Source organism: Armigeres subalbatus, unplaced genomic scaffold, assembly GCF_024139115.2.
Source record: "Armigeres subalbatus isolate Guangzhou_Male unplaced genomic scaffold, GZ_Asu_2 Contig377, whole genome shotgun sequence".
NCBI classification, from domain to species: Eukaryota; Metazoa; Arthropoda; class Insecta; order Diptera; family Culicidae; genus Armigeres; species Armigeres subalbatus.
This window is the reverse complement of record NW_026943127.1, coordinates 131,059-155,706: the sequence shown is the minus strand read 5'-3', so window position 1 is coordinate 155,706 and position 24,648 is coordinate 131,059. Positions and strand designations below refer to the sequence as shown.

The following is a 24,648-nucleotide window of genomic DNA, read 5'->3' as shown; positions in this document are numbered from 1 at the left end:
TCGCGGAGTTGGCTTCCTACTAAGCGCTCAGGCACACTCTGCGCTTATGAAGTGGGAACCTATAAGTGAAAGGATAATCGTTGCCAGATTTAGAACACGGGTCCGAAACCTTACTATAATCCAATGTTATGCGCCAACCGATGCTGCCGATCTGCAAGACAAAGAGAACTTCTACAGTCAACTCAATGCCGTCGTAGATAGAATTCCGAAGGGTGATATCAAGATCTGTTTGGGCGACTTCAATGCGAAGATCGGATCCGACAACTCGAACCATGAGCGCATTATGGGACGCCATGGTCTCGGAGAAATGAGTGAAAACGGAGAGCTGTTCGCAGAATTTTGTGGTAATAACGACATGGTGATCGGGGATCGCTCTTCCCCCATCGACCGGTTCACAAGGTCACGTGGGTCTCCGTGACGGCTTTACAGAAAATCAAATCGACCACATCTGCATCAGCCGAAAATGGAAACGGAGCCTTCTTGATGTACGGAATAAACGTAGTGCCGATATCGCGTCTGATCATCACCTCCTCATCGGCGAAATACGCCTGCGCATTGCGCGGATTCGTCGGCAGGAGGAAAGAGTTGGACGACGATTCAACACACGCCGACTGGAAGATGCCACGGTGAAACGGTCCTTCGTTGAAGAACTGGAGACGCGTGCTGCAGATATTCCGGAAGGTGGCAGCGTGGAAGACCAATGGACCGCCATCAAGAATGCCTTCATCGCTACCAGCGAGAACAATCTGGGTGAGCTACGCACCCAGAGAAAACAATGGATCACCGATGAGACCTGGAGGAAGATAGAGGAGCGAAGAGAAGCCAAAGCCGCGATAGAGCGATCGAAAACGAGAGGAGCCAAAGTCTTAGCCCGTCAACGATACACGGCTCTTGAGAAGGAAGTAAAACGCTCATGTCGACGGGACAAGCGAGCGTGGGCAGACTCTCTGGCCGACGAAGGAGAGAGAGCCGCCGCAACCGGGGACATTCGCCTCCTCTACGATATCTCACGACGCTTAAGCGGGGCGAAGATGAATGCAACGATGCCTGTGAAAGACGCGAATGATCAGTTATTGACCGACCCAACTGACCAGCTGAAACGCTGGTTCGAGCACTTCGAACAACTTTTTCAAGTGCCAACCAGGCCATCACCACCTCGGCATGATCTGCCTAGGATCCGACGTATAACACGTGTCAATACCGAAGCTCCATCACTGCTAGAGATTCAAACAGCCATCCAAAGCATGAAATTGAATAAAGCCCCAGGGGTCGACCGCATATCAGCCGAGATGCTCAAAGCTGACCCCATGACATCCGCACAACTACTGCATCGTTTATTTCGTAATATCTGGGACACCGCAACTTTCCCGGTCGACTGGATGCAAGGTATCTTAGTGAAGGTGCCCAAAAGGGTGACCTGACTGTATGCGATAACTGGCGAGGCATTATGTTGCTGTGTACCGTTCTCAAAGTTCTGTGCAAAATTATCCTAGCCCGGATTCAGGAGAAGATCGATGCGACTCTCCGGCGGCAGCAAGCCGGATTCCGTGCCGGAAGATCCTGTGTGGACCATATTGTCACGCTCCGCATCATTTTGGAGCAAGTCAACGAATTCCAAGAGTCCCTTTACTTGGTATTCATAGACTACGAAAAAGCTTTCGACCGTCTCAATCACGAGAATATGTGGGGCGCCCTGAGACGCAAGGGGGTTCCTGAGAAAATCATCGGCCTCATCGAGGCACAGTACGAGGCCTTTTCGTGTAGAGTGCTGCACAATGGGGTCCTGTCCGACCCTATCCGGGTCGTAGCTGGTGTGAGGCAAGGATGTATTCTATCACTGTTACTGTTCCTCATCGTAATCGATGAGATTCTGGTAGATGCGATTGACCGTGAACCAAACCGCGGGCTGTTATGGCAGCCTATAACCATGGAGCACCTAAACGACTTCGAATTGGCGGATGACGTTGCACTACTCGCGCAACGGCGCTCTGATATGCAGAGTAAGCTCAACGACCTTGCCGATCGCTCCTCCTCGGCAGGTTTAGTCATCAACGTCAACAAAACCAAATCGTTGGATGTAAACACGGTGACTCCTTCCAGTTTCACAGTAGCCGGGCAACCAGTGGAGAATGTTGAAAGCTTCCAATATCTTGGTAGCCAAATGGCGTCAGACGGCGGTACCAAGATCGACATAGGCGCACGGATCAAGAAAGCAAGGGCTGCTTTTGCGAGTTTAAGAAATATCTGGAAAAACAGGCAGATAAGTGAACGCACCAAAATACGAATTTTCAACTCTAACGTGAAATCTGTGCTGTTATACGCCAGCGAAACATGGTGTGTATCAGTGGAGAACACTCAACGGCTGCAGGTGTTCATTAACAGATGTCTGCGGTATATAATTCGGGCCTGGTGGCCTCACAACTGGATCTCAAACAACGAGCTCCATCGTCGTTGTCACCAGAGGCCGATAGCAACAGAAATTCGGGATCGGAAGTGGGGCTGGGTCGGCCACACTCTACGTAGGGGCGGAAACGAAATCTGTAAGCAAGCATTAGACTGGAACCCAGCGGGACATCGCAGCAGAGGCAGACCCAGAGGCTCATGGCGGCGAAGCCTCAATAAAGAAATAAAAGAAGTCGACCGAAATCTAACCTGGCAACAGGTTAAAGCGATAGCCGGGCATCGCTCAGGATGGAGATCTTTCAAGTCGGCCCTTTGCACCACCGGAGGTGTACAGGATCCATAAGTAAGTAAAGTAAGATACTTTTGACACCAGGAAAAAGTGTGATTTAGGGCAGATTGCATTCTTTCCACGATAACACTTTCGAATTTGCCTCGTACAATAATGACAACGTCATAAGCATATCCAACCACTTCGAAGCCTCTTCTCTCTAAGCTGTCTAGAAGCTCATCCACCACCAGTGACCACAACAAAGGAGAAAGCACTCCGCCTTGCGGACACCCCCTTGTTGCTTTAACAGTGATGTATGAACCGCTAAGCTCAGAGGAGATTTTCCGATTAGCTAGCATAGCATGTACCCAGGTAACAATGCATGGGTCGAATTTTCTCCTAAACATTGCTGACCCTATAGACGAATAAGAAGCGTTATCGAAAGCGCCCTCAATATCAAGAAATGCTACAAGAGCAATTTCTTTTGCATTAAGTGTTTTTTCGATTTTTTGAACTACCGTATGTAGTGCCGAGATCGTAGATTTTCCACTTTGATGAGCGAATTGGTTTTTTGACAAAGGCATTGCTTTCATAAATTTGTGATTTATGTACTCGCATAGTACCTTTTCCATAATTTTGAGCATTACAGAGGATAAACCTATCGGCCTGAATGCTTTGGGGTTGGTTTTATCTCTCTTGCTTGCCTTCGGAATGAAGTCAACCCGGATTTGACGCCAATCGTTAGGTATGTGCCCCAAAATCAGACTCGCCTTAAAAATCTCAACCAAGGGTGGAACCAGTGTTTTCTCGTCTTTTTGGATCAACGCTGGGAATATTCCATCCATGCCAGGAGACTTAAATGGCTCGAAAGATCTCACAGCCCTCTCAACCCTGGCCCGAGTGAAAGCTTCCTTTGCAACCTTTATTGCGTCTTTTTTAGATCCAGAAACCCATGATTGGATCTCTTGTGGATCTGAGACAGCAGTTCCAGTGCCTTGGTCGCCGATGCTCGACTCAGGGATTGAATCAGGGAAGTGGATCTTTAACAATTCGCTCAGTTTATCGCTAGGCTCTACAGTGAGCGAACCATCCGTCTTTCGGAGGCTACCCACACCATTGGAGTGGTCTTTTGAAAGAGTTTTTTGGAGTCTGGCCACTACGGATTTTCGGATTGGAAATTGTCTCGATTTCCCTGGACATAAAAGTATCATCGTGCTAGCCTTATGATATACGAATGCAAAAATGGTAACCTGGCTTAGAAACCTCGCAGTTAATAACTGTGGAAGTGCTTAATGAGTTGCGATGTGGCTAAGTTGCGATGTGGCTCTGTCCCAGTGTGGGACATGGGACAGTAATGGGACAGTAATAATAAGAATTAGAAGAACCATTGACTAATACTTATTAAGAAGGTATACATATACAGGACAGGAGTTTTGATTTCAAAGATAAATATGAAAATATTAACCAAAATCGGAATTTCTCTTCGCGGTTCTAGTGTTTAAAAATGCAACAGTTGTCCGACTACTTTAGAACAAAAACGACCTTGAAAAACACTGTACTCTGATATCTGTATAACTTAACAGCAATAAAAGGATCTTGGGCTGATAATCTCCAATAAGACACTCTTGAACGTATCTTTGAGCGCTGCTCTCTTCGGACGCATACAGTGGATTGCAAACATTTATTTTCAGGAGATACTTTATTTTCGGGGAAATGTTACATTCAGGAAATTGTTACATTCGGAGTAGTTACATTGGGTGAAATGTTACATTCGGGGAAAAAGGAAGTGGGGGAATTGTCCTTATGTACGTTGTTTATCGCTTCCAAAATCCTGGGTAGATACTTTTGGTTGATAATGCTGGAAATATTGTCGATGTATCTCTTCCATTTCTCGGGTAATGTTCCAACAGCTTATGGGCGCACTCTTGGATGTTGATGACTGACCTGCTGGGGAATGGTTTCGTCATACTTTGGAACTCTTTCATTAACCATTTGGTTAGGTTTTGAGTAGGGGAGCCCGCCGATGAAACTATCTCTTGCATCTATCTCAAGGATCCATAACGATTGAGGGCCAATTTTAAGAACACCCTTGTTGAAATCGCTGTTATTTTGCCTAACGTTCGCCCATGAACGGCTTGGGTAGTAGCATGGTGACTACTCTTAACAAGACATACTATTCGGCTAGTTCTAGCGATTGCTGGCTTATTCGAAGATTCATACAAAAGTCGTACTTCTTTTCTTTATGCCTCGTCCCGTATTCGAACCGCATTGCATTTTGCTATTCCTTGGGAAAGTTTTTTGATCACCGTACATGAAAAGATTTTTCAGAGAGCATCTCCAAATGACCGATCAATGTCATGTACAAGTTTCTGTAATTCATTTACGACCCAATGAAATCGTATATGAGCTGATGCAACTTAATCGGTTTGAATTGTGGTATTTATCTGTTTATCTCTGAGAGTCCACAAAGATCACAGTAACGTTTGTTAATATATATGCATAGCTGGGTCATCTTGATTCACACTGATAAGTAGAACGAATCAGAGATTGTCGAAAGAGCAGGCGTGCACGGTGATAGTACGATGTATAGTGCACTATTTCCCGAACGAGCTGGCATGCCAATCGAGCCAATAATAACATTACAAACTCACTGATATTGAGTTTGGCTTACTTAACCTTCAAGTCATATAGTATACCTTGAACTCGAAGATTTTAGCTTCGTGATAGAATTTCTAGCAACATCTCTATTTGATTAACTTAAAAACGTTTGTACTTAATAAAATTAAAATCAGGCAATATCTCATCCTTCCATTTTTTCTTGTTCAAATTCACAGATAATGGAAAAGCGAAACAACACCTTGGATCGATTACAAAAACTAGTGAAAAAGACAACATCTGGATCGAGCGAAGCTAAAACAGGCGATAAACACGGTGGTACTAAAACTGAACGTCTCAGAGAGCTTACTGAACTGTTGAAAGGAACACGTGCACCCGTACCACCCCCACGTCGACCCAAAGCATCCCAGAGCCTCGATAAAACCTTCGAAAGACAAAATTCAAGCTTATCAAGTGCCAGTCTTTTAAACATAGATTCCTTACGGAGAGAGGACAATGGCAGCAATTTAGTTAAATCCAAAGAATCTCGCTCGATTGATTTTCCTTATCAATTCGTTGAAAGTAATCGAGCATCCACTCCAAGTTCTCCTCTGAGTGAACATAAAACTTGCCTTCGTGCAAATGTGAGCACATCTAATTTAGAATGTTTACAATGTTCTCCTACCAAAGAAAGTAATGTGCTTGCTGAAGCACCAAGCACACCATTCAAAGAAGAAGATGATATATTCACCAAATTGTCCAGACCAGAATCTAGAACGATAATTGGTTCCTATACCCAGAAGACTATTCCATTCCGAAGCGCTTCCTTCTCTCAAGTAGACTATTCATCCGGTAAATACATACGTTCAGCTTTAGGTGCCATTAAAACAGCTTGATGCGTGGAAAGGAAAGCTCTGCAGTAGATAATGTAACGCTTCCAAGAAACAAGAAAGAGTTTACTCGTAGTTGTAGTCCAGCAGTCTCCGAACCCGGTGTGTCGATGGACGATAATAGCATTTCAAAAATCCCTCTAAAGAAAACAGAACTTAATATCAATCTAACCCCTCCGGACATTTTCGATCGTGTCGAAGGATTCGACGGAAAAGAGCTATCCTCCAACAGAAACTCCGATATTGAGACAATCGTTGAAGATCCGGAAGCAGAACATTCGGAAACGATTGAAAATGAGAACAGCATACAGAAAAAAGCCGAAATCAATGCGGTCCAGGCATCCGAGATGATACTGGAACCATTGATAGAAGAAGGAATTCCAATAACACCACAATCGCTGGCCAAAGATGAAGAATGCCTACAACAAGCTACAACTTGTTTGATTCCTGTACCAGTATACGATTGCGTGGTTAGTGAATGGAGCACAGCTCGACCTTCTGAGCAATGGATCGATGCGTCCATGAACGAATGCACCAAATTGTCGGATTGTTTAGACAGTATTATAGAGCCAAGCGAAAGTATATCCGAGCCAAAAGAGGTACATTTGAATCCAGTAGAAACTATTGTTGTAGAAAGTCCACCTGAAATTGTGGAGCCGGAAGCATCAACACTTGAAAATGTTGATGAAACAGAGGAACAGTTTATGGAGCCAGTGCTGGATTGTGCAGTCAATTTGAACGATCAATTTGAAAATGAAACTTTTATGTGCACGCCGCCCGTATCGATTATTTGTACAGAGCCAGATACAGAAACAACCACTACTATTATTGAAACACCTCCAACTCCAGAGGAATCACTTATCAGAATAAAATCTAATGAGGGGGAGATCGTTGAAGTACGAAAACGCCATAGCAATAATGAGGATGGTGGTGAAGCTATCAATAATAGCAATAGTGAGATTGAAGAAAAGCGAAGGATTGATAAGTCCAAACGACGGAAAGGGATTTATATTCAATGGCCTGCAATAGACACGAATCTAGATCCAGAATCTGATTCCAATGATAATTGTACCCCCGATGATAACTGGCGACCTAGACTTAAAATAGAGAAAGATTCCAGCATAGATCTCAGTGGCGAAAGCTGCACAGATCTCAGCTCTAAGGATATCACATCATCCCCAGATAAGATGAGAGATTCCAGTATACTGCATGGACCAGATCCATTTCTTCTAGGACCTTATACTCCGGATTCGGATAACTCGCGGCCGGAATGGCCCCGGGGGTCTCGTAGAAAAAGTTTAACATATCAGAGCTCCGACGAAAAGGACGATTCTACACCAATTTCTTCGGTTCCCGTTCGCTCGTTCAAAAACATATTCTTACGTTGCGATTCGGTGTCGGATAATGAGAGCGAGCGTGCATCCTCGAGAGATAGAACCAGTGCGTCGCCAGCCCCGTCGAGTGAACATGACTTGAAAAGGTACTCCAAAAGACCACTCCGGGGCCCGTATGGTCAAATGCTTGAGGCGGAAATGAAAAAACCATCCAAAGTGCAATATAATGAAATTCTAGAGGAACTCGCCAGGCACGAGAGGTAAGAGTGAATATCATGTTTGAATTTTCGCCTTTTTCTTACACTAAGCATGCATGATGGCTTTAGAATCTATAGTATAGATAGATCTGTGTTGAAATTTTGTGATAGATTTTCACGCAAATGATGTATGGAATTTTTATGAGATTATAATCCGACTATACAAGTGGATTATAATCTCATAAAAATTGCTGAAGCTTTTTACAGTTCTAAAGTAGATCACAAATAAGATGGGTTCAGGATTTCTTTAAATTTTTATTATTCGTTTAGATATTTAAAACAAATATCTTGACGAAGGGGTCGAGGGGAGGAAGGTCACAATCAAATTTTTTTGCGTGATGCACTAAATGACTACTCCTTTTTGGTTTTTGCAAGCACCGGTCAGTGTTGTAAAATGTCAATTGCAATCGTTTGTATAATTTTCCCAGAACTTTTTCCAGAAGGTAGCTATCAATTCATGATGTATGACGAACTTATAGCGCTTAAATGTGCCTACAACTTTGTCTAACAAGACATTGCTGTCGGAAAAAGAAGAACAAATAAAACTGAAGGAAGGAGAAACCAGAAAAAAAGAAGTAGGAAGAAGAAAAAAGAAAAAGGAAGAAGGAAATTGGACAAGGAAGGACGAATTAAGAAGGAAGAACTATGGAGGAAGAACTAAGAAGGAAGAAGGTAGAACAAATAAGGAATAAAGAAACAGGAAGAAGGAACTAGAAGGGTTGAAGAAAAAAGAAGGAAAAAGGAAAAATGGAATAAAAAAGATGGAAGAAGAAAAAAAGGGAGAATGGAGTAGGAAGACAGAAGAAAGAATAAAGAAGGATAAAGAAGAAGGAAGAAGAGACAAGAGTAAAAAATAAAAAAATAAAAAATAAGAAAGTAATCTTGGCAAGAATTAAAACCAAATACATACAAGAACCAAGAACAATAAAGTATTGTTCCTTTCCCAAATTTTACCCAACATTTTTTGAGCTGTATAGACTAAAAAATAAGAATTCCATATAAAAATTGGAAGAACACAAAGAGGTCGCAAATGGTTTCCGATCATGTTAGTTTGTGCCTTTAACGTCAAATATGAATTCTTCCCCTAAAATTGGTTTCTCACGATTGTTCAGCCTTTTGTTAGTTTAGCCTCATGTAAGATTTATGTGATTCAGCCTTTCGTGGAAGACCCATTGCTGTCAATATGTCATCTGGGGTCAATATGTCATCTGAGGCAAAATGACATTTTGGAGAGTTTTCACTCTCCAGCCTCAGATGTTATATTTAGAGCAATGTACCCTTGGACAAAAATATAGCCCTTCTCAAGCGTTATGAGTACATCTAAAATTATAGAATAAATTTGCTTCTAAAGAAAGTGATGAACAAATTAGTCATATGATATGCAGATGACATTTTACAAGCCTGACCGGTAATATATGTTCGAAATTGGTTAACCCTTTCCTTTCTATGGTAGCTGTACTGCCGCGATTTGCATAAGAATCCCATGTCGATTTTTGACGATTTTGATATTCATCCAGGAATAAGTTTGAAATGACCTCATCTAAGAAAAACTTATAAAATCATAGGCTTTGTTCTAGAAATCTGATAATCAAAACCCACTTGTGTAGTCCCATCTTGCCATTTCTTCGCATAACAGTCACATTCCAGATTTTTATACTCTTTTGCGCAACGAATAAACATAATTATGGTCCATTCAATAGTTCCATGGCAATGTATACAGGAGAAGAAAATTAGGCCAAATTTTCAATTTTTATCAATCATTATCAATTTATTAGAATTTTTTGTATTTCTCCATGTAAAACGAGTTTAAACAATTCAACGGTATATTACTCAAGTTGAAGAAAACTGACATGGGACGCTTATGCGAATAGGGGCAGTGTAGAGCTTTATCAAAATTTGCACCTTCCAACTTTCACCGAATTGTTTCAACAATAAAAAGCAGTATTTGGCACAACTTTATGGTTTCATTAGACTGCAAATATAATCAATTTTGAGTAAAAACAGTGAAACTCAGTGCTCAGAATCGCAATCGAATCAAGGAAAATCTAACTTTGAAGTGGGCCTGACCATGGTTTGGAACTACTATTGGACATATGTGGTTGGAATAATAAAACTCCATTCAAGGGTGAGGTGGTCGATTGCCAGAATCGCATTTCGGACCTAGTTGAATCATGAAAAGTTACTCTTAAGTGGATTGGTTGAAGGCCGGAATCGCCATCGGTCCTATTCGGATCAAGAAAATTCAAATCTTGAGTAAGCCTTCGGATTGTTTGGAGATGCCATGGACCTAGTTGGGTCAATGAAATGAGGTAGGTTGATCGGTGTTCGGAGTTGGTCGGAATCGCTATTAGACCTCGTCGGATCAAGTTGGTTAATTGGTGGAAGAAATCAACATCGGATCTATTCAGATAAAGGAAAATCCTGTTGGTGCACTGGAGACTCTTATACACATAGTTTGGTCAATAGTATCCAACTATGAAATGATTTGGTCGATGGCCGGATATGCCATCGGAAGCAGGAGGGTGAAGAAAAATATCCAACACTCGATTTGAATAATATGAGAAAAGAAGAAAATTGTCCTACCAACAATGCTAATAAAGCAAATATTTTGGAGTTATTGAAATTCCTTGATACAGACGCCGATATAATTCAATGTTATTCGGAAAACATGGAGTTTTTCTGAATTGAAAACAATTGAACAATAAATTCGGAAGTTCAACACCTTGCTTCAATCGATTTAAGATCACAGACGACGTTGACTCGTCTGCAATCCGAATACTTGATTTAGAGTGTTTAGAGTGTGTTGCACGTTTAAGCCTTATCAGTTTCACCATGTTCAGACACTTTCTGTCATAACTCATTTCTTTTCACTGAATCGTATGCTGCGTCAAAATCAATGAACAGATAGATGGTGAGTCTGCTGGTTGTACTCCAGGAATTTATCGAGGATCATCCGCAGGCTAAACATTTGATCCGTCGTTGATCATCCCTCACGAAAACCTGCCTGGTATTTGCCGACGAAGGACTCCTCAAGCGGTCTCAGTCTTTGAATAGAATACGTGACAGAATTTTGTAAGCCGAGTTTAGAAGGGTAATCCCACTGTAGTTGGCACACTCTAATACGTGCTCTTTCCCATAGATCGAGCATATGACGCCATCCAACCAGTCGGTAGGCAGTTCTTCATCGTTCCATATTTCTTGTATAATGTGGTGGATCCACTAATGCAGTTGTTCACTTCCAAGTTTGTGACGCTTGACTGGGATCTCGTACTTCCCAGCAGCTTTACTGTTTTTGAGGTCATTTAGTGCATTTCTAACCTCATCCAGCGTTGGTAGTTCCATATTTATTTAGTCGCAAAAAAAAATTCAGCACATGTTGTTTCTAGGATATTAATGGTAATTTAGGATACCTAAATACTACAAGTGCTAAAAAATCAAGTTTGTCTACTATATAGATATAGTTAATAAATCCTATATAAATATTATCGATAGGGGGGTCCCGTAGCGTAGTTGGCTACACGTTCGCCTTATAAGCGGACGGTCATGGGTTCGATTCCCAGCCCCTCCACCAAGCCCTTGTCAGTCACCTGAGGTGCAGCCCAAACGGTGGCGTTTTGGGGTGCGCGTCTTACCGACACGGCTGCCCGATGACGACTGACAAATTGTTCTTCTCGGAGGCATTCCTCCAACGTACCTGGATAAACGGCAACCAAACAATGCAACGAGCAATTGGATACACGATACGGACAAAAGGACACAATGGACTCACGACGAAATGGACCTGGCAATGATAACAACAACGAATGTCTAAAAATAGATTCTGTGTGGATTCTGTACAGCAGAATACCACAGTAGATCACGGCACAGTAGCGGTTAAGAAACACAGAGTGCGTACCAAATAAAGAAATGAATAAAAAAAAAATATATTATCGATAAACATTACTCTGTCACAGCCTTACTATGGATCACCGCAAAAAAATAAAGATTCCACCAAACACGAAGCGTATATAGAACGCTACCTGCTGCGACCCAATGATAGAATCGCGGCGACTAGTTGTCGCCGTCGCGGCGATGAAATCGCTTAGGTCTGGGGGAGCCTTAAATCATTACCGGTATGATTTCGTTTTCTGACTCAAGTTCAATTTTTTCTTAACACAAGTTTGCATACAAATGTTGGTATACAATTAATTTTATTTCAGATGTAATATAATCTGCAAACAAAATTACTTACAGTTGATGTATCAACGCATAAAGGCACCGTGCGTCTCCATATGTTCTTATGCTCATACGACACATATATTTAATATCCCTACCTACCCAGCCCCTTGGGAGGGCCATGTTCTCCTGAAAATCAATCATGTGAATATTTATATAAACATATCAGATTGTTGACATAACTTCAGTTTTACATAAAACATGCAAATAACTTTTAACTATGACCAAACTTCTTAGCGACGAACCCATCTCCCTCTATTTTGTGACCAAATAACCAACTAGAGTCAGTCACCGGTCGATTATCGAGGAACCCCGATTTTTTTTTTCATCCAGTATTATGATAATCGTCATGCGGGGCTTTTGAATCGGGGGCTTTTGTATTTTTTTTACAATTTCTAAAAAATCTGCAATTTAACACCAAAAATGGAATCCTGTTGGCTAAGCTACGTCGTCTCGGGTTTACGGAAAGAGTTTGCAATTGGCTACAGTCGTATCTTAATGGTAGAAGTCTATGCGTAAAAATTGTAGCAACCGAATCACTTTCCTTTACGCCTAGCTCTGGAGTTTACGTTATTCTTTAACGATGTTAGTATTCTCCTGGCCGACGGTGGTTTACTAATTTACGCTGAAGATTTGAAAATCTTCCTCGTCGTACGAAGTGACGCAGATTGCAGGGAACTTCAAAAGCTTTTGGATATCTTCGCTCGTTGGTGTCTCATGAATTACCTTCAAGTTTGCGTATTATATGATTACAGCATATTATATGATTACAGCATAAATGGTCAACAAATTGAACGTGTGGATAAACTGAAGGATCTTGGAGTGTTGTTGGATTACCAACTAACATTTAAGCTGCATTACTCTTATGTAGTAGAAAAAGCCAATCGTCAACTAGGCTTCATCCTCAAGATTGCTAAAGAGTTTAACGTCCCAATATGCCTGCGCGCCCTATACTGTTCTTTGGTCAGATCCATTTTGGAATTTGCGTCGGTGGTGTGGTCTCCTTATAAAACATTATGGATCATGAGGATAGAAGCGGTTCAAAGAAAATTTGTTCGACATGCATTGAGGAATCTGGCGTGGCGTGACCCGTTAAATTTGCCTCCTTATGAACACCGTTGTGCCTTACTAGGAATTGAACCACTACATGTACGTCGTAAAACTAACCGGGCAGTTTATGGCGCCAAATTAATACATGGTGAAGTCGACTGCCCTGCTCTGCTGGAACGTGTTCGTTTTTATGCCCCTGAACGTATCCTTCGATCGAGGCAACTGATACAACTATCAGCTAGGAACACTATTTATGGAGCCAATGACCCAATCAACTCTATTTGCAGAGCATTTCGAGAAGCATATTCTTTATTTGACTTTAATTTATCTACGGAAGCATTTCGACAACGTTTGCGTACATCACGTATATTCAATTAATTGTTTAGTATAACTTAATTAAGTATTATACATTAAGACCATGATGTCAGATGGATACAACAATAAATAAATAAATAAATAAATAAAAAATAACGATATTGGAAAATACACCTAAATCAACGTCATACTTTAAAAATGATCAAACTACCTAGCCTCCAATTTATAAGAAGAAGCACACACGACGGCATTTAAAACAAAAAGCATTCATTGACATCCTAAAAATATATTCATCTTTTTCTTCTTAAATGTCCTTAATTAATCAGACTTCTTTTCTATTATTCACAACAGCTCCCATTCGTTCCCATCGTTCAACAGAAATCGAGGTAGTGGAAGTCAGTCTATGGATGAAACCAACGATCGTTATTCAAGCAAGCTCTTCAAACCAAGGAAAGCTAGCGCAAATCTGCCACTTCCTAGTCACAATAGGACAGCATCCAGTCCTTCAAAATTGGCAGATTTGGGTGTGGAAAGCTCATCAACCAGCAAACGACACCTTGGAAACATAGAGCAAAGAAGCACAGACTCCGATAAATCGGAAAAATCTCCAAATAAATTAGAGACTAAAAAGTTTTCATTGGACTCTCATTTGTCTGACAAAAATACCCACCATCATGAGAAACACAGTAAACGTAGCTCGGGAAACTGTGAGAAACACCAAAAACGGAGCCTCGATGATACCAGATATTCGCAGACAAGTCGCACACCGTCCGAGCGCAGTTTTGCCATTGGCTCGCCGGAAAAACCAAAGAGCTTGGTCGCTTCCCCAGAATTACTCGCAGAATTGTTGAAGGGGTCAAGCGAAAAACTCGTAACCGAGCAACTTACAGGTGGCGCCAGTCCCAATAATGCAGCCAGCAATGCGCTTCCCACAGCTGTTCTCAAGTGCCTGGTAAGTTGATGAATATTTGCTCGCAGTAAACACATTCCCATTTTTGAATCTGGTCGTTGCCTGTCGCATATGCAAAAATGCCACTCTATAACATTCCGTCTGCGTTCGACAACCGGCGCAGTGTATGTGAGTTTGTTGCCACAATTAAATTTTAATTATTATTTACTGTTTATAGCGATTCAACTGTGGAAAGAAATCCTACGGTGGCAACTTTCTTCTGCAGAAAAATAAAGCACGAGCTAGCACAACAAAAAATAAAGATCAGTTTGAAACATTATATTTTAATTCGCTGGTAAAAATAATTATAACATCACATCAAGCATTGATTTGTATGAGAATGGTCATGTAGGATTATCAAAATCTCAACTCATAGCGATTGAATTGAGTTTATTTTTTTCCTTCCAGAATAAAATGGCTTAAATTTCCATTTGGTCAAAGTTATTGTTTTGTTTTTTAAGTTTTAGGTTAACGATCTTCGTCTTTCTTTTTACCAGGGTTTGCAGAAATCGCTCTCAAAAGATAACGAGCAACTATAAAAGAGAGGCAGAAACCTCTTCGAATCATAACAAGCCATGAAAACAAGTCTATTGCACTTGTACACAAGTTGAAAAAAAATGATTCAGATAGGCGGCCCCTACCGAGGGGGTTTGATAAAACGCTTTGTTCTCGCTCATTTTATGTTGGGGACCATCTTTTTTTCGCACAGCTGTGTAAAACAAGTTGAAATGCATCATCAGAACCGGTGCCCCCGAAATTGGTACTTTTTAAAAGAAATTTATCATGGAGAATAGCCTAACGAATCAGTTCATTATCGTAACAGCTTCCGAAAAACGTCTCTCACGGTATTTGTGGTTATTTGTGATATAAAAAATCAATATCATTTTATTGTCCAGTTAGTAAGAGAGGGCTTGAAACCAACGTACTCGTGGTTACTTGAGGTTAGTTTACAATGTTTAAAAATGGATGGGGCTAAGGGTTTGGGATCAGGGAATTTCAGCTTCTTATTCGGGCATTGGAAGTCAGGGACGATATGGCGTGTCGTCGTGCTCGAGTAATGGTTCGACTGGAGTATCTTCCGGATGGCAAGAGCTATGGTGCTCTACGGAACAGAAAGCAGAGACTAAACAAAAACAAAAACTTTGAAGAAAGAAAAAAAATCAAAATATTAGATTTTGATGACAGAAGTACGAAGGAAACTATAAATGGCTTGCATATATGTAGACCATATGCATATATGTTTACCTCGGGCTAATATATAATAATTGCTCTCTGGAGGCGTTATTTTCCGAGCAGAATCAAACTACGTGATCATAACCTACATAAGTTGCTATCGACAAGGTTTATTCTGAACAGATGTGCGTTTAGTGAATAGTGATTGGACATAAGTCTCAACATCACGCGAATGAAGTCCTCACCTCTGAACCACGCTCGCGCGTTCACGTTGTGTGTCGGATTCGAAACGTCTCACGTGAGAGGACCATGTAATTTAAATAGGAGGTATCGACAATTGTCACTTCATTCGAAACGCCTAACCTCATACGAGACGCAGAATAAACACAAGTGGTCTACGGGCTGATTGGAAATTATCCCCAAAGCGAAGGTAATTGCGGCCAGCCCAGCAACATAAACCGAACACGGTTCCTGAAGTTTTCGGAAGGTGGTTGAAGTTACATTGAGAACACCGAAGCCAGTGGATCCGTTAATGCGAGAACCATCAGTGAAATATCTGTTGTTCCAATTGACATGTTCATATTTTTCAAATCCTACTTTTTACTATGTGGAAAACGATACTGAGGACCAAATCAAGCAACTTGTGGGTTTGGGTCTAATCCTCAGTATGAACAAGATTTCACGCAGAACGGACGCAGGTGAGCGGAAACAGCAGCACGATGGCACTGGCACCATTTTCAACGGAAAACTATGGCAACGCATCGCATTGATGGTGGTCGTCGGCGTCGGTGGTCATCATTCGACCTCTACGAACCAGCATTTTATGTGAAGAAAGGGTTGATTACAAAAATGACGTCTGTTGCGATCCCGCGAGATGCAAATCGATAAAGACACTACTTTAGGGGAAAATTTCTATAGAATCCACAAAGGCGATAAGACCGACAGATGCCAATCGATTATGTTTTGTACTATAATAAAATTTCGTCTTGGGTCAAATTCATTTTGTTGCTCTTTTCATCAAAACGTATTTTGAATAATTAACAGCTAATAACCGAATTCAGCATCTTGCAAGAAAATTTCACAAGATGCTTTGAATTTCCATGTGTTGGTAGGGTAAGACGGTATAATATGCCCCCCCCCCCTAAGGCAATACCTCGATAACTTTTCACTTTTCAACGCAATTTATGCAAACTTCGTGTTATTTGATAGTCCATGAAGTCGCAAATGCATTGCCCGTGAGTAGTCATATAAAAATATTACAGATAACACAAAATTTGGCTATTTTGAAAAGTCGTAAAAAAAGGTTTTCATAAAGTGCCTGGGCAATACGCCCCACCTTAGCCAAAGACGCCTCATTGCCATTTGTTAATATTTTATCAATCCCATAATAAAAAGGTTACAAATCCTTATGTGCTTGACATTAAAAAACCAACATAAGTCCATTTAATTAGGTTTGAAATACATTTCAATAGTTTCCATATATTTTGGAAGCAACTGCTGCAACCTCGCCGCGCTTGTGTCCAGTTGGTAAGGTCATATCGTCCTGCCTACACTGGGGCGTTTTGACCAGTGAAACATATTTTCGAAAAACGTTACATTTTTGAAGATGGAAGCAATTTTATATCATATTAACCACTGAGAAAGGTTATTTTGTTGCCCAACTGAGTGTTCCAGTGCAAGTTTTGCGGACAGTACGCTATCGTCGCCCCAGAATGTTGAGCAAACAAACATGAAAAGTTACATCAAAACTGTAACTTTTTGTATTTTGCTATTATGTTCATTATGTAATACAAAAATACTTCCATATTCCTGTATCTAATAAATTAATCCCATTAGCTCCGCCTTTTCGTTAATCGTTATGACTGCACAAAAGGGGGGGGGGGCTGATCGGGATTATTTAGAGAGCGGTCGAACAAGATTTCACGCAAAGCGGACTCAGCAGCACGAGGACTCTGGTCGAGGTTTCAACGGAAAACCATCGCATTGCTGGTGGCGTCCGTAGCGATCCCGTGCCAGCAAAGGCGATGCTGAAAACTTTTCGCCGACGAAAAGAAAATCACCGGCGCTATAGAAAACTATATACGTATTCATCGCGGGCGGAAACCGAACGTTGCAAATAAATATGTTTGCGCTTGGTTTCGCGCCACTCCCAATCCTCTCCTTTATTTCGGACGTTTTTGAGGATGGTGTCTTCTGAGATTTCGATGTCATTCACTGAAAGCCAGTAGAGTGTCTTCAGCGGCGATGCGGCCGATGAGTGGTGTTAATCCCTTTTCCACGGTTTGAGACTCAAAGTCCATCCAACTGGGAGCTGCTGTTCGGCTTCTTGATTCGGTTAACCTCTGAGCAGTTTGCTCAATGTTAATAAAGAGACACAAATTATGATAACAAACACCATCCATTGCGTATAGCTGCGTAGTCCTACGTCATCTTTGCGTACAATCCGAATGGGCTGCACCTTTGAGTTTTCTATCTCGCCTGGTGATAAGTTATCAAATGATCATTTGCAAGAATTGGGAATTAGAATTTGATATGAAGGGAATCAGCGCATGACCCTACACCGTGATCAATAAAGTTGGATACACGCAAGGTGTCTTCAACCAAAGGTGTTTATTTAAAAGAAAATCAGCATCTTCATATTCATGTATATTGTATATTAACTGCAGTGAATGATAACGAATGATTGCCCATTTCAATTCCTTTATCTGCTTAAAATGTTTTCCGATAACAATACATGGAGCACGGAATCAGTTTCCATGGACATGTCGCTCCAAAATTTCTGACAACTTGTCTTGATATTATAAAATTAGATCTTTTGCAATCCTCCCATTTGATTTGCATCTAGGATCAAAGGAGAAAATCTAATAGATTCATATTAAGAGATGCCTAAACAGCATTCACTGTTGGCACCATCTAGCTGGAATATAAAATGATCTTTCGCAAAGCGTTATCGTAGATTGTAAGTAAAAAAATCTTCATTTATCAATGCAAAGCAATAACAAATAACAAAAACTACGCCCAATAAACACTGAAGCCCGCACAAAAATCTGTATCCGAATTGTATACCCGAGGAAAACATAATGAGAGCATATAGAAAACACATTTTAATTTTGACATCAAATTGAAATCATACTTTGTTTCATCATCATCATGATTGATTACATATTTTGAACTCATTTTGCTGTAGATTTCTAAATTGTATGATATGACATCAAAATGTGTATTTATTTTATTATCAGAAACCAATATCAAAATTAGTTTTCGATTTGCTCTCACCGATAGCAGGAATAGTTTTCGATTTAATGCCACAGTAAGATTTTTCAGCTATACGTTTAAATTAAGTAATCATAATCGGCGATTTCACAACATCAAAACGAGTTATCGATTTGCTCTCAAGCTTTGCTTGGGAAAACGCCGTACTTTTCCATACCAATGAAATGGGTGCTTCAATGACGATTATGCAACTCAGATGAGTTGCATAAAATCCATTATAATAATCATTTGGATGCTATAATGAAAAACCAACATCAGCACAATAGTTACATCTTACATGACTATTTTTTTCTGAATAGGCTTGGGTACATAGGTGTTTAAATAGTGTATTCTCTGCATCACGCAATAAATTGAATAGTTTGATGGACATGACCTCAAAATTTTCCTAAGGAAAGTTCATCTATCGCTTCATGCCTTGTCGAGCTATGCATTGTGGCACGATAACATGGATTCTGAGTATTCACTGCAGCAACATGATTTATTAGCAAGAATGATCATGTGAAGTGAATCAAACAGTGCAATTTTGGTACAGATTTATCATGTCCACTTTTCGTCATTGCAAACAATAGCGTGTGCAACTCGAATCTCAAAACCAGGGCTGACAATCGTCATCGTCATAGCACGAAATGCCACAGTAGCGACGAGTTGCAGTGTCTTCATTGCTACTCTACACATCGTCAATGACGCGCACGACGTTAGCTTTCGTCGTGCAACCAAATCGTCATGACGACATCGAAGAACGAAGTCTTCATACCGTTATTCTTCAAGCGGCAGCTGCCATGCGAAGATTTTTACTAATCCTTTGTAATAATGAATTTGAAGCAACGTTTGAAAGCGTTATGGATGTCTTCGATACATTTATGTTACCAAAGTTCCTACTATTTGTTTATTTGAGACGCTATTATGTTTTTAACCAGTCCGTCTATAATGACGTGCAATCAATTGTGTGAAGAAGTGACGACGAAAATCGTCATAACTTTTGGCTGCGCGACTATCGTCCTGGTACGCATGCGGCGCGAAGAAAACGAATAGGTGTTGCGTCGTGCAATGTTATGACGAAGACTAATTTTTTTTCGCTTTCTTCATGCGACGAGAATGACTATTGTCAGCCCTGCTCAAAACACTCATAGTATTTATCCAAATCGGCAACTCGTGCTTAAAAAATCATCTACGATTAGCTTATAATAATAAATACCTTTGTTGAATCCACAAAAAGCACCTTAAAATGACACATGTACATAGATATTATATATAATCGATACCAATGCATAAAATTTGGCCACTTTTCATCCCTTTTTTTCCTATTATGAAATGTGAGGCAACATATCATTTAAGCTATTGTAAAGCGAACCACGGGAAACACGATGCTCTACACCTCTACGTTGACAGTTTCCACATGTTTTCCACGCACAGAGAGCGATTTTACTTTCTCGACCGTTCAAGGTTCAGCTTACTGGATGCTTCTCCCATGACCATACTATAGAGAGAGGGTTTACCTTAAGATTTTCCTTTCGCGCTCTTTCGCTCTCTTCTCGGGGAGGAAAACTGATGGACCACCGATAGGAAAATAGTAGCTTCTTCTGGTGGTACAACGCAGTTTTCATTAAATAATCGAAACGAGAGTGTTTGTTTTTCATTGTCGGGAAAGCCGAACGAATGTGAGAAGCCAAAAATGTTGACTAGAACGAGTGAAATACCCTCATAAATTTGTCGGATTAAACGTGTGAAAATGTCAAGTGTAAAATGGGTGTATACGAATTAGTACGAATGAAACAATTAAGTGTAATTGGAGTCCAGAGGAATTTAGTTTTTGCTAATCCTAGCCAGCAAGCTGGGAAATGGAATGCAAATTTCCTGCATGGTGTGAGAAAAAATCTAATGCAATGAAAATCGCATACCTATCGACGATTGGTCTGTATTGGAAGTGCCATTAAAATTCAAAATGTTTACTCCGAAACAGTCGTGAGGTGAAAATGCGTGTGCGAAAAAAAAAACTATGTGATTCCAATGATCGGCAATAAGGGATAGATATTTGTTGATGTTGAATTTTCTGCTCTCGTGTACAAATAGTTCTTCATTCTGGCGTTTGGCTTCCACATAGATGGTGGAAAACTCAGCAGCTGTGTATATATTGAATATTTGACTTCGCATGTGTTGCTATCACTGAGTTGGTACATAAGATAGGGTGGTTCAGGAAAAACATGCAGGAAAGTTAGATGCCATTTGTTGCAGATCTGATATCATGAGAATAATGAGAATAATGTTTGTTGATTTTGCGTATCAGATTTCGTAGGAATGCAAGAAACTGCGTAGGATATTGCTCAGTACTAGACGTTTCTCAAAACTGCACAAAACCGGTGATAGTTAGATTTTCTAATAATTCTGTATAAGAAACTTCCAAAACCTGTAAAAGAACTGGGCATATGCGAAAATGCTAAATTTTTTTTACAAATATTGTATGAGACCTTACAATTTTGCAAGGTTTTCTAACAATATTTGTTTGTGAGCTTATATCTTATACAGAATTGTTAGAAAATCTTGAACCAAAGGGAAGCTACTCAGTAGTCATCTGCCTTCACTCAAGCGTCAAAAGTACATTCTTATTTTGAGATGTTGAAGTAGTGTCCGCTATTAGGACCTCTATTCTTCTTGTCATTAATACATCCTCTACAGGGGCATTGACACCTTTCCGTGGAAATTCTGAGCAATATCAAGTCAAAATTTGGAACAGTTTCTTGGAAGTTCCAAAGATTTTCCCGTGTACAGTTCATAGTATACCCCATGAAAAATAATTTAAAAAAATCCAAACGAACATTTTGTGAAAACTTCCATGGGAAGTTTATCACATTCTCTTCAAGGTTCTCTGATAAACATGACTTTTGCTGGTCTTTCTTCCGGAGTACGCACTACATGTCAAGCGCACTGTAATCTGCCGTATTTTTGCCGTAAAAAACATTCCTTTACATTTTTATTATTTCGCTTTATCAATAACTATCAGATTGGACCTTGCGATGCTCGAGACCGGCAGATCTGCTATATAAGTGTCCAATATTGCAGCACCGCACTCTTGATCGATTTATGTACAATCGTTTTAAATTACCTCACTACTCACAAACTTTTTTGCTTTTTCGTGATTTCGCAAATATTCCAGAGCAAATTCTGGTCTTGTTCTTTATATAAACACTGTCCTTCCTAAAAAAATCGAACCGTTAATAAATTATGCTAATTGGTCCATCTGTTCTTGATTTACATTGCTTCAAAGGAAATGCAAGCTCATTTTTATGGGGAACGGCCGTTTGGCCGAATACCGTTCGGCCGAAGGCCACTAGGCCGAAAATTGTTTGGCCGAATATTCCATTCGGTCAGGCCAACAGGCCATTAGGCCAAACGTCATTTAGCCGAATTTACTTATATAGCCGAATAGGTCATTTGGCCGAATAAGCCAATTTGAGCATGAACATGAGCATGAGCATAAGCATGATTGACCGCCCATAGTTGCTACTCCATTAGTGCCAGGTCAGCTGTAATTACATAGAGAACCTACAGATGAAGTTTGGGACTAACATCATTTTCAATGTGTAAGAACTGGTGAATACCAGCGCCGGTCGTGTCCGAATGCAGGTCAATTAAGGAATAGGTAGGAAATTGTTCACGTGATACTCGCTTTGATAGAAGCCGACGAGTCATCTGCACTTCCACGAGAAATCAGAATGGAATGTTGAATATATGGGGTAGGGAGTGTGGCGGGGTTCGTTTTGGTAAACGGTCTGCCGTGTATAGCTCGAATATATCGAACGAAAGCTAATTATTTTAATTATCGACACAACTGGCTGTGGACACAATTTCGGTGACCGACCGATCACTTTGCTTTCCGCACAAAGCAGCAGAAAATTTCGGTGACCGACCGATCACTTTGCTTTCCGCACAAAGCAGCAGAAAATTTCGGTGACCGGCCGATCGTTTTGCTTTCCGCACAAAGCCTGGCCCGCGCGAACTATCTGCTTAATGAGCAGAAACACGACAAAACAGGCACTGATTGGTTGTCATTTCTACCGCACAGAACAATAAAATCGGTGAAGGGGTCTAGCCCCTTCATCTATTTTCTCTCGTTTAAGTTTGAGCTTCTTTTCAAAATGTCTCGAACATTTTACCACTTTATTAATCTTAGAGATTAATACGGTTCAACCACCTAAATCAATTGCGGATCAATCACACTCATTCATATTCTTTTTTTCTCAAGCATATGCTTTCTGCTATAGCCCATAGTATCAAAGTATGTTTGTTTACCAGCCGATAATTGCTACAACGTCGTCAATTGATAGCGTATGGCATTGCGTCTAATAATAGTAGCGCTAGGCTTTGTCCTGTACACTGAAAGGACAATATGTGACGGGTCACAATGGAAATTTTGGCATATTTCATAAATTCAAATAAAAAATAATAATGCAACATTTCTCCAGAGATTTCGACGGGAATCTTCCAAGCATATCGAAGGGAACCTCCAGGGATTCTGAAGTGAATCCACCAGTGATTCCGGCAGGAATATTCCAGGGTTTCCAATGAGAATCTTATGAATATCTTCCATCCTCTTCGAATTTTGACTTCCAGGAATATTCCAGGAAATTGAACGGGAATGTTCTAGTGAATCCGACGGAAATGTTTTAGGGATTTCCAAGGGAATCCCTTCACGATACCGAAAGGATCCAGTGTGGATTCTTCTGGATTTTGGTTGGAATACTTCGATGATTGTGAAAGGAATTCATTATTATTTCAGATTCTAATGAGAATTTTTTTCGGATGCTGATGGGATCTGTGGAAATTATCATGCTACTGGGCAAGCGGAAGTCTGATGGAAAACTGTCACTCTATTCCGTGATGGTTGACCACATGTCTTTGACTATTGGCAAAGTATCACGTTTGCTTTGATTGATATTTTGGTGGCTCTACGTTGCTGTTCCTATCAAGCTTACTTTGATGCTTTCAAACTAGGTTAGATATTGCCTTTTCATAACTAACAACATAACTCATAACTCATTAACTTTCATAACTCCCCCCTGTTTGGCAATTTGGTCATTTGGCAAGTGTCGTTCGGCTGAATTGGTCGTTTTGCCAAGAACGCAGATTGGCTGAATAGGTTATTTGACAGAAAATGCCGTTTGACTGAAATGTTTGTTTTGCAGAAAGGGCATTATTTCTACCAAACGGCATTGTCTGCCAAATGATCTGGTCGGTCAAATGACTATTTTGGCCAAACGACCATTTCGGCCAAATGACATTTCGAGCCAACTAAACTTTTACAACAACTTTTTCTGATTTACAATGTTATGAAAACTCATATGTGAATATGTACGTTATGTGGAAGATATTGATGGAAAATGTATTGGAGGTAACCACTTTCCCTTCGATGGGACTCGAAACCCATGACCCTACAGTACGCTAGACCGGTACTTTAACCAACTAAGCTACGAAGGACCTCCGTCGGCCTTCGCAACCTAGCGGCTACTGAACGAGCTCGAGATTCCCAAATTGGACGCATAGTCAAATCACTCGCAATCCATTTCCAAGCCAACACTTCCACATGTGTATAGTACACGTCTACATTAGGGAAGCATGAGTATGAGTATTTTTCTGTCAAATTACCTATTTGGCCGAATGAGCCTTTCGGCTGTTTGTCACTTTCCGTTATTGTTATTGTCGTTCAAACCATTTTCGACCCAATACCGAAACAAACGTTTAGTTCGGTCTAACGAAATTTGGCTAGATATCTTTTGGCCTAACCTGTTATTTCTGACTTTCGGCCAAACGACAGGTAGGGCCATTCGGCCGATAGACACAAGGCCGAAAGTTGTATAGCCGAATATGTTATTCGGCCAAACAAACCATTAGATCAAGACCCATCTGGTCGACAATTTTATTTGTCTGAAAT

General features: G+C 40.7%; 1 protein-coding gene across 1 annotated transcript in view; it reads left to right on the top strand.

Annotated features, from left to right (window-relative positions):
- Nucleotides 1-24,648, top strand: part of LOC134204059 (uncharacterized) — a 249,619-nt gene that overhangs the window by 178,819 nt on the left and 46,152 nt on the right. The window contains 3 exon segments of the mRNA XM_062678883.1: nt 5,506-6,148; nt 6,151-7,750; nt 13,679-14,279. Coding sequence (XP_062534867.1) covers nt 5,506-6,148; nt 6,151-7,750; nt 13,679-14,279 — 2,844 coding nt within the window.